A 14,653-nucleotide genomic window follows, 5' to 3' on the forward strand; every position below is an offset into this window, starting at 1 on the left:
CTCCCTGTGTGGGCCACTCACTGAAGAGCTGGACTTTGATGGTCCCTGCAGGTCCCTTCCAAGTCAGAATATTCGGTGATTTTGTGACAAACACCTTGAGTATCATTTTCAAAGACTATTTTTAACAGGCAGCAGTGGTTGGCGAGCCCTTGTTGTTGTAGCAGTGGGTGGAATGTCTGTGATTAAACTGGGGGGTCCTCTAACAAACCCCCCCAGGCCCAGCTGAGGTAGGACACAAAGAGGTGGGAAATTCACCTTGGGCAGAGGATGGGGAGCAGGGGAGCTGTGGAGGCAGAGCAGGAGACAGGCTCAATCCATCATCCATGGAGCTCTGAGCCCTCTGCACCATTCCCCCAAGCTTTCACCCTCACCCCTGTGAGGAGTGACAGGGAGAGGGACCAAGCCTCACAGGAGGAGTGGCAGGATGTGACCACTGCCAGCAGCACTTGGCCATCCCCACAGAGCCCTCCTGAGCTGCGTTTCCACCATGAGGGATATTCTGCTCCCACCACCCACATTCTCCTTTCCCTCCATCCTGAACTAAAGGATGGTCCCTCCCAGAGCAGGAGAAGCGACAGCGCGTACCCACAAAGAGAGGGGGAGATGTCAAGCTTTAAACATTTATTACTCAGATGATGCATTTTATAGCATACAGTGGGTATGGATGTTCTATAAACAAAGACTGAATTGCCACAAAGAGTTATGAGCTCCCTTGTTTTAACAGTCTCTGAAATGCTGAAAACGATGAGTTTGTGATTTCTCTAAGTATGAATATCTAGTCCTTAACTCTCCCCAAAACCTTTTTCCTTTTTTTTTAATTTTTAAAATTTTTTAAGCGCTTAGTTTAACAAATATGATTAAATTAAAAATGTTGCTTTTTCAAATGCAAATAAATACATAAAAAAAAAAAAAAATTGCTAGCATTAACTCCGTGTTCTGCAGGACACCACAGCTCCCTTGGCTATTGACAGTGGACTTAGCAACCCTTAGTATAATTTCTTCTGAAAAAATACTGAAAATATCACCAGGACTGCTTAATAGCTATCACCAAGAAGAGCAAAATTAGTGTAAAGCCATAAAACACCCAGCAGGGAAATTAAAAAAAAATCATATTTCAGATTTTGAGAGATTTCCAAGTGAGGGGTGTTATAAAAATAAGCACGAAAATAAATCATAAGTTATTCTGACAAGTTTTCTTTCAAAGCCATCAATCATGCCAAGAATAGATACTAATTAATCTCCTTCAGGGGAAGAGGGGAACCAAGCAAATCACTTACTTTTCCTTTTTTTTTTTCCCTCCCCATTTTTGTTTCACCTCCATATCCACGAGACTTCTTCGAACAGCAGTGGAATCCCTCATGGGGAAACCAAGCAAGTCACTTTCTGCGTAGCAAAACTCGTCAGTTTGAAAAGATTTTTACCAGGAATGAGGTGAATAATAATCTGGGGAGCCTGGCAGGATGTCAGCAAACCTGCTCTGCATCCCAGGGAGACGGGCACAGAGGTGATGCTGCAGCCACTCGCCTCCACACCACCCTGAGGTTTGGCCCCACACACATTTGGCCCAAGGGGTTTGCTTTCCCCTTTTGCTGATGTAGTTGTATGGGGACAACGCAGTAAAACCCCACACAAATACTTTTGTTGAGCAGCAAAGATGGAATCTGGCTGATTTAGGGAGATGTAACCACTGGCTTTGCACCCAAAAAAACGTGTTGGAGAATTACGCTCTTTGGCGACCGTTTGTAAAACAAGCCAAAATATCAAAAGGAAAAAAAAAAAAAGAAAAAAAAGAAAAAATAAAAGAGAGAGAAGAAAACACTCCAGGATCCCCAGGTGCTTTCACCCTCAAAAATTCCCCAGCGCTGTTCCCCATCCTGCCCATCAAATGTCCTCATGGTACCTCTTTTCCCAACATGGTACCCCGGTGAATGATGTAATGTGTCTGCCGGCTTCCTGCGGATGGACTTCAGAAAGATACCACTGGCAGCATGTAATTTTTTGGGGAGAAACCCCCATTTTTGGTCAACATTTTGATTCTCGGACATCAACAGAGTGACTGATGTATCAAAGCAGTTAATGGCTGGATGAATGCATGCTAATACCAGAGATAAATGGCAAGACATTAAAAAACGATGAATTTCACATGAAAGTTCTTCATTTCCAGTGTTGGAAGGGAAAGTCAAGGGCCAAGCCTGGTTAGTGGGGGATTCAGGATTGCCCCACAATGAGAAAATTGAATAAGCTCTCAAAGCAGGTAAGGGTAGGGAAATGCTTTAGGAGGAATACTGTCCTGTGGCTTACACTTTGACTCTGAATACCTCCTGATGCACTGATGGGTGAAAATTCAAGTTTTTAGAAAAAAAATCCCCAATTATCTGTGTTTTTATTTTCTTTTTTTCTTCTTTCACTACATCCCAAGAAAAAATTCTGTGGGAAGAGAGAAGCTGCAGGGGCCAGAGTGGCAGTCTGGATCACTGCTGGCAGGATCCCTGGCACTCCAGCTCATCAGGTTGCTGTCCCTGCTGTAGGACTTTGCTGTTCTTAAAAAAAAAAAGAAAAAAAAAAAAACCAAACAACAAGACAAAACTGTTTTTCAGGCCTTCTCCCAGAAGACTGACACTCTGCCTGAGTGCACTGTGATGGGTGTTATATCCCCTTCTCTTCCACTCCTTGAGAATACAGGGAGCAGAAAAAACAAAGAGCGATGGGCACAGCCCTGAGCCTTGTAATACTGATGGGCTTTGCCGTGCTAATGAAGTTCATCTGCTCATTAATACTATCAAACCACCCTGCTACTAATGAAGCTGACCCAACGCAAGGCGCCGTCACCGTGCGAAGCTCCTGGGCTCGAATAAGTGAAGCAAAAGTTAGTTCTTCCAGACAATTCCAGTGAACTCAGCAATCGTTTTGCTGCTTTCTAGGTAGACAGGAAAACTGAAGATCCTGTTTCCAGCTCCTCTTGCTCCAAGTGCAGAATGAAAACTGGATCAGCAGACACCCAGATGAAAATTCAGGTAATACTGAACTGCAGCATCACGATGATCACACCTCTGCCACGCATTTTCTGCTGAAAATTTCTGCCCTTTAAATTTTGCAGCAAAAGCTTCTTCCCCATCGCAGTCAGACCAACACATTCATAAGGCACCCAAGAACATACTGCACATCCAAGGAGGTTGGGGTGAAATCTCTCTTCTCTGCAAGCCACCAGAAATGCAACGTTTTGCTTGGAAAAATGGGTTTGAGCTGCCGAGCTCAGGCCCAGCCTGCCTGGTCCAGGGTCCGTGTGCACCATCCTTGTGGCATAAATTCTCTCATCATAAAAGGAATAAATTGAACAGTGAGAAGAAGCCACGGTGAGCTGATGGCATCATGCCTTCCTTGGCTCCTGCAGTCAGGATGGGGCAGCCTGCACCCTCGCTGGGTTTCATTAGAAAAATCACCCGGAGGGATTTCCCAAGTCAAAGCGTTGCTAGATCAGCAAGCAGGAGCCCTCTGCATCTTCTTCATGAATCAGGCGTTGCCCCGGACCAGCCTCTCACCCCCCAGGTGGCACCTCCCCACTGTCCCCACAGCTGTTCTCTCCCTTGGGATGCTCCAGCACGGAGCCATGAGGGGATCTTGGAGCCCCCTGGGGATCCCCGAGCACACCCTGCCTCTCTGAAGATGTCCCCCATCCCTCGATGGCACTGTGCTACTTACACTGAGCGTGGGACAGAGCTGCTCCTGCACACTGCACACACCTAGGAACGCTGGATAGCATATTCAGCTAGTTAGAAGCCAGGCTCAAACTTCTATTTTTGGCTTTTTCTATTTTTCCCTCTTCTTTTTTCCTTTTTTTTTTTCTTTTGCTATATGCTGCTTGTCTTCTCTTTACCAGTCTCCAAAAAACATCAAACCTTCATTTCTCCATTGCCCTGTACATTATCAGGCCCAACTATAACAGGCCTGGGTTTAAATGTATAATTACAACCATGACAGTAATAACAATAAAGCACTCCTTCAATGGAAAAAAAATTATTACAAAAAAAAGTTAAATGATTATAGTGGCTGAGGAATAACGGCGACTTGAACAGCAAGAGCCACAGAATCCCCTGTTTTTAGAGCCCCCAGCTCAAAGGAAACGTTTCTCAATCCACCAAAGAGGTTACTGGCAAGATGACGGTGGCTATGTAACTTCTGCAGTGGCTTTAGGACTCCTTTAAAACACTCCTTCTGCTTTAGCATCTTCACATAAACCGTCACCCAGCTCGAGGGAAGGCGCTGCTCTCCCTGTCCCCGAGCTGCTCACAACTGTCCATCCAACAATACAGTAAGATAAGAAGAAATTACGAACGCTCGAGGAAAGGAAAACCCAGTGCAAATAAGAAAGTCGTCCCGCTCTCCAATCTGCCTCTGAAGGGGTGGCGGGTAGGTGGGGGAACACACAGAAAGTCGAAAACAAGAGAAGGAGGGGGGGACCTAACGCAAGCCCCGCTTGACAAAAGCCATCAATTATGAGCGTCTGGTGTAGTGTGTGCCTGGCTTTGTCCTCCCGAGACATCTGCTGCGTGCTGTCTCCTGCCAGTTGGCCAGGGCAAGGCAGGAGGACGGCGTGAAAACAATACTAGCCCCCACTTAGATTATTTTTTTTTTCCCCTCCTTTTCCAAATTCTCTGTCTTCTTTCGAAAGCCAAACAATAACCCGGCGGGATGCGCTGCTGCTGCTTGAGCAATGAGTTCAGAAAAAGAAACCCCTAAAACAAAACCACGGCAGGGAGGAGGGGTGGCACTTGGCGACGCGGCTGAAAAAGAAACATGCTGCTCCCTCCCCACCCCACGAACGTATTCTCGAGCATGCTGGGGTTTGGTCTGCTGGGGGATTTAAATCAGAAAAGCTCTTGCCGGGTCCCCTCAAGGCGCATGTCTTCTTCTCGTCCCTTACCACCCCACCTTGCCCTGCCCCTCAAGCCGTCAGTTTTTGGATGGTCTTGTTGTAGTACTGAGTGATGGTGGGCGTCAGGGGGTTCCAGTTGTTGGCGTGCAGCTCGATGACCTCCAGCAGCAGGGACCTGGTCAGCATGGACTCGGAGGGACACAGCATCTTGTCGCGTGCTATCGCCAGCAGCTCTGTCATCATCTCGGGCAGCTGCTCCTCCAGCAGCCGGCCGGTGCTCTGCAGCTGTCGGGAGAAGAAGGGGTCAGCCATGGATTACTGATCCTTGTGGGCCACTTCTAGCTTGAGACAGGCTAGGATTCTATCACTCTATGATGTTAAAACACCCCTCTGGCTTTTTACAGACACCTCCCGTCCCTTCAATTCTGCCCTGCCTGGTGCAGGCAAGGTTAAAGGCGTCATGGCTTTTGAAAACCAAAACCACCCAGCAGCAGGCTCCAAGAGCTGAACACGAAGGGTGAGGTTTTCAAAAGCACCCGCACCACGGCTGCTGGAGGAGTGAATGGTTCAGCTCCCACTGACTTCAAAGGCAGCAGCGATGGATTGCTTTTGAAAAAAAAGAAACGAAATCCCACCTAAAAATCATGCTATTGTCAAAACAAAGTGCAGGCTGTGATGTGGTATTCCTGCCTTCTACCTGGCCCTTCATTTACTCGCTGATTCAGAGCTCCCAGTGACTCCCAGTCATTAGCTGGAATAAGCAGAACGCGCCTGTGTGCATAACAAATCCTGCCCTGCCGAGATCTGCATTTATACCTGTCGTGCTGCTTTGCTAGAGACAGCCAAGGGCTTTTTCTAAAACAATTACTCCTTGGAGAGCCTCCACTGAGCAGCACAAGCCCTAGGTGGTTCCACAGAGAAGGTACAAGTTTGGGGTGGACAGTGATGAGTCTGTGGGAGGCTCCCTAAAGCAGAGCTCCCCCAAGCCCTCACCTTGAAAATCAAATCGGCCTCCTCATGTGCTTTGCTGAATTTAACTATTCAGGCTGCAACTTCAACAGCTCTCTGCAAGAAAAGAATCTGTCCCCGTGGGCCCATCACCTCCCAAAAAAAAAGTAACCAATAGAATTCTGCTAGAATTCACAGAATCGTAGAATCAGTTAGGTTGGAAGAGACCCCCAAGGTCACTGAGTCCAACTTGTGACTGATCACCACCTTGTCAGCCAGACCAGAGCACTGAGTGCCATGTCCAGTCATTTCCCTCTCTGCAAAACTGCCGCTGAGCACAGAGAGTCATGAGGCAGCTTTTGCTCCAATACAGCTTTTTCTGTGATTAAAAAGTTACTGGAGGGTGAGATCTGAAGGAACAAGGATGATATAATATTGGGACGGGACCCCAGGTACCAAACTTCCTTCATCCATTTGCATGCACCAGGAGCCCAGTGACAGAGCCTCAAGGGCTCTTATCTCACAGTGGTCTTCCACCTGAACTGTTCTTGTGAGACCCCACCTGGGATCCTGAATCCACCTCTGGGGGCCTCCAAACAGGAAAAGCATTGATGTGCTGGAGTGAGGCCCAGAGGAGGCCATGGAGCTCCAAGGGCTGGAGCCCCTCTGCTCTGCAGCCAGCCTGGCACAGCTGGGGCTGTTCAGCTGCACCAGAGAAGGCTCCAGGGACACCTGCGAGCCCCTGCCAGGGCCTGCAGGGACTCCAGGAGGGCTGCCCAGGCACTGGGGACAAGGCATGCAGGGCCAGCAGCCAGGCAATGGCTTCCCAGGGCCAGAGGGCAGGCCCAGATGGGATATTGGGCAGGAATTGCTGGCTGGGAGGGTGGGCAGGCCCTGGCCCAGGGTGCCCAGAGCAGCTGTGGCTGTCCCTGCATCCCTGGCAGTGTCCCAGGCCAGGCTGGACAGGGCTTGGAGCCACCTGGGATAGTGGAAAGTGTTCATGATCATTGCAGATGGGTTGGACTAAATGACCTCCAAAGGTTCCTTCCAATCCAAACCATTTGATCATTCCAAAATGCACAGAGGCCACACAGCTGTTGGGTCTGGAAACAAACAGCTGCTTGACACATGCATGGGCAAGGATGGAAGGGGTAAAGCAATGAAATCAGGGCAGATGTAGAGGTGCTTCCCTACCTCCATGGAGCAGCAAAGCACGGCATCTTCCTTCACATCCTGAGATTGCAACAACTGCAAAAGACAGAAGACACAAACAGTGAGAAATGCATGATCTTTTTCCTCCTCCTCCTCCATTACAACTTTCCTTCTATGTCTTTGTCCAGCTTGGCTTTTGACACTTCCAGAAGGAAAGGATACAAAATCAGAAGGAGGGAAGAAAACAGATTGTCCACATAAAAATCGGAAGTAAGCAGTGACAAAACAAGGGGTAAAATTTAGATTAACAACTTTCATAATAGATTTTGTTTAGGTTACATTGCTTTTTTTTATCCCATGGCAGGCAGCGAGAAAACACTCGTTTCGCACACTCAGGGAATAAATGCAGCCTTCAGTCAACAGCACTGGAGTAGCATAGACTAGGAGTGGCTGTTTGGAAAGGAAGGGCTCTGTCACCCATCCCTGAACCTCTCCATCCCCGTGGGGACACTTCTGACAGGCACAAAAGTGCCTGAGCTACATCCAATTCACTGTAATTAATATGGCTCCTTCTAGGCAGGTTACACAATGCTGCAAGGGCAGGGGTGCCAATGAAACTACGGAGTCTCAGGTGCACCAACTCCAACCCTGCTCTGCTCTCCATAAACTCTGTGTTACAAACACGAGCTTGCAAGCAGGAGCAGCTTTCAGGAAAGACGCAAAATGTTGTTGGGCATGGCACAGCAAGGTGCAGGAAGATGCTCATCTCTCTTGGTTCAGATTCAGGGTGTGCAGCGAGGGTCAACAGCTCCACCTGACAATGGCAAAGTGTAGGAGCTCAGCATGTCTCACCCCGCAAACACTGAAACCACGAGCAAGGACCCTCAAAACGGGATCAAAAATAGGACTTTTCTTTGTTCTCATCTTTATGACAACTACAGGTACCAGGAACACTCAAAGCTACAGCCACTTCCATCCCACCATTTTGGAATGAACAAGCCCTGATGGCCCTGAGCTAATCCCTGTGCGCAGTAAACACTGAGCAACAGGAGAAAAGATGGGAAAACTGGCTTCACTATCATCTGACATTCATTAGAGAGAAGCAAATTTTTTAAAAGCAGTTGAACTGATTAAACTGCCCATATAAAAATCGCTCAGTGTAACTAAATGTTCCTCCAAAGTCATATCCATTAGTTAAAATTAGAATTGTGACTCTAGGCCTTAACATCTCTCCATCCCATTCTTATTTTTCCATGTTTCCTTTCCTCTACAGATAAATGTCTGTTTACCAGCTCCACGTTGGCTGGAAAATGGACAGGGGAAAGAAGAGGTAATGCAAGGAATTACCACTGCTTTCAGAGCTTTGTCTTCTGTTTTTGACAGAAAGCAAATTGGTTGAAGATGGTGTTCACAGCATCTCACTGAGCACTCTGTCCCTCTTGTTAGCCAAAGCTTCTTGTTAGCCAGGGTTTTTCAAATCACCCAACAGGTTTTTTTTTTCTACCCCACCCCCTGCTCCCCAGTTTATCTTTCTGCAAAGTTGTTTGGAAAATGTTGGTTAAGCCCAAGCCGAGGGCTCTGAGATAAGTTCTCACAAACAGTTCAGATTCTTCACAAGAAAACATGAGATTACTTTAAACCCAACACCAACAATGAAAAAAACATATCAGTTAGGGAAAAATATAAACAGACAGTAGTCCTGATATCCCCTCCTGGGATATTTAGCTTATGAGCATGGCATGAAGCAGAGCTGCAAATAAAGTAACAGACAATACCTTTTAAAAACACCTTTCTTATTTTTGGTATTCTTTAGTAAAGAACATAACACAAAAACTAAGCATGAAAGTAGAGTAAGGATTGACTCCAGCCCTTCCTCTGCCATGGTCTCCTCAGTGAGCCTGCTCTCTCTCTAGGATATGTGCTCATAGAAAGGATGCAAATTCACTAGCCCCAGCTTCCCACACACAGGGCTGGGACATGCTTCCCTACCTCAAAATGTGTTTGTGAGGATGAACATATCCCGTCAACTGCTCAGATACTTGGCTAATGAGGAACAGTCTCACCTACCTCTGATGAAACAGAGAACACATCCTACCCCCAGCCCTGGGCAGGCACCCTCCAACTTCAACGCTGCCCTCATGGACACCTGATCTTCATCTGATGTGCCTTGGCTGAACGAGGAGAATGTGTGTGCTCCAGTGTGTCCATCACGGTGCCATGTGCTCCACCTTGTCCATGGAGACACCATGTGCTCCTCCACCTTGTCCATGGAGACACCACGTGCTCCACTTTGTCCATCAGACACCATGCGCTCTTCCACCTTGTCCATGGAGACACCACGTGCTCCACTTTGTCCATGGAGACACCACGTGCTCCACTTTGTCCATGGAGACACCATGTGCTCCACCTTGTCCATGGAGACACCACGTGCTCCTCCACCTTGTCCATGGAGACACCACGTGCTCCACCTTGTCCATGGAGACACCATGTGCTGCTCCACCTTGTCCATGGAGACACCACGTGCTCCACCTTGTCCATGGAGACACCCTGTGCTCCTCCACCTTGTCCATGGAGACACCACGTGCTCCACCTTGTCCATGGAGACACCCTGTGCTCCTCCACCTTGTCCATGGAGACACCATGTGCTCCTCCACCTTGTCCAAGGAGACACCATGTGCTCCACCTTGTCCATGGAGACACCACGTGCTCCACTTTGTCCATGGAGACACCATGTGCTCCACCTTGTCCATGGAGACACCATGTGCTCCTCCACCTTGTCCATGGAGACACCATGTGCTCCACTTTGTCCATGGAGACACCATGTGCTCCACCTTGTCCAAGGAGACACCCTGTGCTCCTCCACCTTGTCCATGGAGACACCATGTGCTCCACCTTGTCCATGGAGACACCATGTGCTCCTCCACCTTGTCCATGGAGACACCATGTGCTCCACTTTGTCCATGGAGACACCATGTGCTCCACCTTGTCCATCCAGGTACCAAGCACTGCACCTCATCCACCCCGGATCCACCAGCTCCATTGCTCCAGAGGCACCATGTGCCCCACCTTGTCCACCCAAGTACCACATGCTCCACTGCTCCAGCAGGCTACCAAGAGACACCAGTTTGAGGCACTACAGGTGAGCCTCTGCCTGAGACATGCAGGCTGGGGAGGCCCACAGCCTGCCCACCAAGCCCAGGCACATTCCTGTGCATGAGGGACAGCCCAGCAGTGAGATCTGCTGGTGCTCTGGAGAACCAGAGTCCAAATCCATGGCCACAGGTGGCTGCCAGCCACTTTCATCAGTGCAATGGACTGAAGCCTGGAGGATCAGAATGATGCCACTGTTTCTCTGTGTGTCTGACCACGTTTGTAGCGTGCTGGGGTGTAGGCAGTATTTGCTTCTGACTCCTGCATGACGGAGCAGGAGCAGATCAGGGAGCCTGGCATGGGCACTGAACCTTGCTGACTGCAAGGACTGTGCTGCCTGGGGTCCCATCACGGACGTCCTCACCCATCAATGACAACTTGCATGTATTTCTCAAAGGGTATTTCATCCCCACTGATGGTGCCCCATGTGAGCATCAGGCACTCAAAACCTGGGGTGGTTCCTTCAGCCAGAGCACAGTGTCTCCCAAAGCTCTGTGACCCCTGAGTCAGACCTAACCAGGGCTGAAAAAAGAAAAAAAAAAGGGAAAAAAGTGAAAATGTTTTGAGAGCTCCACGGAAATCACAGTCCTGAAGTCCCAGCACTTGTGTGACCACCCAGCCAACTGCATTCACTGTTTGCAATCTAATTCATATTTACTTAAAATATTTTAAGGTAAACACTCTATACCCATTAAATTAGCACTCCCACATTGGAATTATTATTTATTTAACTATTTATAGCCGCTCCTCCCTGCTGTGTGCCTCTGCCCAAATCCCACTGTGGGCAACATCCCATCCCTCTCCACCAGTATCCCACAGGGTTCAAACCAGCTGGTGGACGTGGACAAGGGATCTGAAAGAGGAGCATGAGGCAGACAAGAGGGCAGGTGAGCTGGGACTCATGAGCTCCTCCGTTTAACCTGTAATCATCCCCTGGAGGCTGGGTCTGTCTGCGAGAAAAACTTCCCTTTGCTCTCCAGCCGGTTTCCCCTGTATCGGGCGAAGCTGGGCAATGAAAGCAGCAGTTCCTGCTGGAGAGCAGACAAAGAGTCTGCCTGATTTCCTAAGAGAGGAGGCTGCATGCCAGAATCTGCCCGGCCAGTCATATAATACCCAGCCTCAGTTGCGAAAGGCTTCTCACTTTTGTTTCTGGTGCTGGACTCGCTGCCTTGCAGACTGGTGTGAGATATCAGGCGCCTCCTCATTCAAATTTCCATGTCACTCGGAGAGATGAGCACTGGACAAGGTCCTCTGCAGAGCCAGTGTGCCCAGGCGGGCTCCAGGTGCTAGATATTTGCATAAGGAACCCAAACTAAATTTTAGGGTCTGCTCCTGCAAGTGCTGTGTGTTGTGGTGAGTTGCAGTGCCTTGCAAGGTGGCTCTTGAGCTCAACTGGTATCCATGGTGTGCTACTGAGACCCATCTCCCCCGGCCTCTGTGGCCCCAGAGCCTTCTCTTCACAGCTCTGCAGAGATAAGCCACACAAGGTGGACGTGCAGCCATGGCTGAAGGACCAAAGGAGCCCTAAAACTGCAGCTATGCCTCATCACAGACAGAGCCAGCTTGGTCCTCCTGAACAGCAAGAGATGCATGTGTATGGGGTGCAGGCCACCAAGAGCAAACCAAAAAGCGAATACAATGGGACTCACCCCAAATATTTGGGTTTATTATCTGCTTTCTGAGATCGCCTGGCCTGCTGAGAAGCTGAAGTGCTTACAGGGTATTCTCAGGGGTGCCCACACCACGAGGAGGACAGGAGAACCCGTCCCACCACCCCTTATCACTAAACCACACAGGTTTAATTGCGTTCTTCAGCAACTCTCCCCAGGAGATGGGGTGGGAGCAGCCCAAGGCACGCATTACCCTTTCCAGATGCAATGACACTCCTCCTGCAAGGCACAGTGCTAATTACTGTGTACGATATCGCTTGCAAAATGACACATAAGCAATGCTGGCCACTAACTACCCCTTAGCATGCAGCGTTTTATGACGCCTTGGTGATGACTCCAGCGTGAAAGCACAAGAAACCTGGAAAATATCCACCCAGAGCCACAGAGAGGCTGGGATGAGACCCAGGGAAAGCCGGGCTGACCGCAGCCCACGCGCCGCTCGCCCCGGCTCCCCGACGGGCATCTCGGGTTCACGCGTCCAGTGGCAACACGCACGGACACCCAGGCAGCCTTGGGGCTGAGGCTGCCCACAGGTATGCTTTTCATCCACACCTGGGTCACGAGGAGGTGCCTCCCAGTTATTCCCCCTTCCCGGGGACTGTGGAGCATGACCTCAGGGGAACCAGCGTGCTGCAAACGCATGGCCCAGGTGCAGCAGTCAGCTTGCCGGTGTGGAGCAAGGCCACGGGGAAAAGGGAGACACATTTCCTTCAAGAAGATGAGTTATTTGTGCCACTTGGAGCTTAAGCAGAGTGGACATACTGTACTGGAAGTGTGGGAGAGAGATGGTGCTTCCCAGTCCTGCTTTTAACCAGAAGGTGCCATGGGAAGGACCATGATGGACTTGGTCCTCTGACAGACGGATCTGTTCCAGCTCTGCGGTTGGGATCATCATGGACAACCCTTATGAAGGGAGCTTATAAGAAAGATAAGGACTCAGTTTTTAGTGGGGACTGCAGCAACAGGATAAGGGGTGATAGTTTTCATCTAAAAAAGGGGAGATTCAGACTAAATAGGTAGAAGAGTTTGTTTACAATGAGGGTGGTGAGACCCGGCACACGTTTCCCAGAGAAGCTGTGGCTGCCCCTGGATCCCTGGAAGTGTCCCAGGACAGGCTGGACTTGGAGCTTGGAGCAACCTGGGATAGTGGAAGGTGACCCTGCCCATGGCAGGGCGTGGAATGGGAAGAGCTTTAAATGGTCTTTCCACGCCAAAGCATTCTGTGGTTCTGTGATCATCCCCTATATCTGACAGTGCAGTTTAGGTGCTAACACAGCTCTGCAGGCAGTCTTAGAGCTCTAATGGATCACAGCTGGGGAACTCCTGCTCCCAAAACCTCCTGGAATCCCCACAATCTCCTAGGTGGGTCCTCCTGGGAGCCCAGGCCAATTCTGCTTCACAGGCTCTCTACAGACAGACATCAATAGCAATTTTCTGCCTTTCCAGCAGCCCCTTATTGACCTACTGTCACAAGTCTTTAAGGAAGATGCCTAAGATAAGATCCATGGGACTGCATGGCTCTGCATGGGGACAGTCACACACTTCTCTGAGACACAGGCAATGGTACAGCTCCACTTCTCCTCTTGTCACAGGACACAGGATGGAGAAAACCACCGTGACTTGGGAAAATGCAAAGTACAAACAAGGCTGTGGGGATGAGTGATTGCAAAATGCTCCACCACAGGGCCAGTGGTGGATTTCTACGATTTGCTACCATCAGATGTATCAGTTCCTTGACCCAGGACATCAGAAGGTCAGCTGAGCTCATCCTGTACCCACCAACAAGCTGTGCCAGCACCACCCCCTCTAAATGGGTACTGAGTCCCCCTCTGGAAGCGAGGGAAGTCATATGAGATTGTCTTTCTCTGGAGAAGAAACAAGTGAGCCCATGGAAACAGACTTCTAGAAGCTCAGAGGCATAGGTGAAATCGTTTCTGCTCTCCCATTTGATGCTGAGGTTGCCCAAACACACAGTTTTGGGGAAAACCTTTCCCTTATGGAGCTGCCTGTGCTGATCTCTGCACAAGGCACAGGCTCTGCCATGCTCCAAAATGGGATTTGTTGGAATTTAAAAACACAGCTGAGCTGTGAGATGCAGTTTGTGTCCAGCTCCTTACACTAGCAATGGTGCTTCTCTCCCCATTCCCTTCTGCTCACACCTCTCTGGGGATCTGGGAAGTCTTCAAGGCTACAGAAGATGCAAAAGGTGCCACCAGACCATGTGTCACATGGAGGGAACCCTCTTCCCAGTTGCCTGACTGGGATGTTGTGGTCTCAGCCTGGGTGAGAATGTCTGACAGCAGCTCCTGCTGCTTCATTAGGAAAAGTTCACCAGCACAGGCCACTGCTGATCCCACAAGCAACTGCCCAGACGAAGTGGCACAGGGGGCAAGGAGGTCTGTGCTGACCTGCTTGTCCCAGCACAGCTGCATCAGAGCCATGTCCACAGCAGACACTTTCTCTAACAGACTTTGGACAACCTAAATGAGTTTTGGTGGCACCAACTCCCTTTACATTTATGTGCTCCCCTCAGCTCAGGAGGAGATTTCTGTTCTCCTATTACACAACCAGGACTCCCTGGGAGGATGGTAAGAAGAGATTAGTTTGTTTATTGCACTGAGTAAACCAAAATGTTGGTTATCCTCCTTGTCAGGCTCCTGAGGAACTAAGAGATACTTAAAAGCAAATTGAATTAAGGCTAGAGGAACAAAATCCTGTACCCAGTCGTGGGAAACTCCTCCTACTCCTTTCCACTGTAGGCAAGGGAAACCATGAAACACGACACTCTCTCTCCCCGGATCTGGAACAGGCAGAAGAAATTCCTGAGAAGATGGAAACCATTTAGAGGCAATTACTGGAG

General features: G+C 49.3%; 1 protein-coding gene across 3 annotated transcripts in view; it reads right to left on the reverse strand.

Annotated features, from left to right (window-relative positions):
- Positions 1 to 606: 606 nt before the first annotated feature.
- The window catches only part of CTIF (cap binding complex dependent translation initiation factor), a 146,847-nt gene continuing 132,800 nt past the window's right edge, over positions 607 to 14,653 (reverse strand). For all 3 annotated transcript variants that reach the window (XM_038123495.1, XM_038123494.1, XM_038123493.1), the window contains 2 exons: positions 7,016 to 7,069; positions 607 to 5,158 (listed from right to left, as the gene is read on the reverse strand). In XM_038123495.1, coding sequence (XP_037979423.1) covers positions 4,943 to 5,158; positions 7,016 to 7,069 — 270 coding nt within the window. In that variant the 3' untranslated portion in view covers positions 607 to 4,942. The remainder of the gene's footprint in view (positions 5,159 to 7,015; positions 7,070 to 14,653) is intronic.

Source organism: Motacilla alba, chromosome Z (assembly GCF_015832195.1).
Source record: "Motacilla alba alba isolate MOTALB_02 chromosome Z, Motacilla_alba_V1.0_pri, whole genome shotgun sequence".
NCBI lineage: Eukaryota > Metazoa > Chordata > Aves > Passeriformes > Motacillidae > Motacilla > Motacilla alba.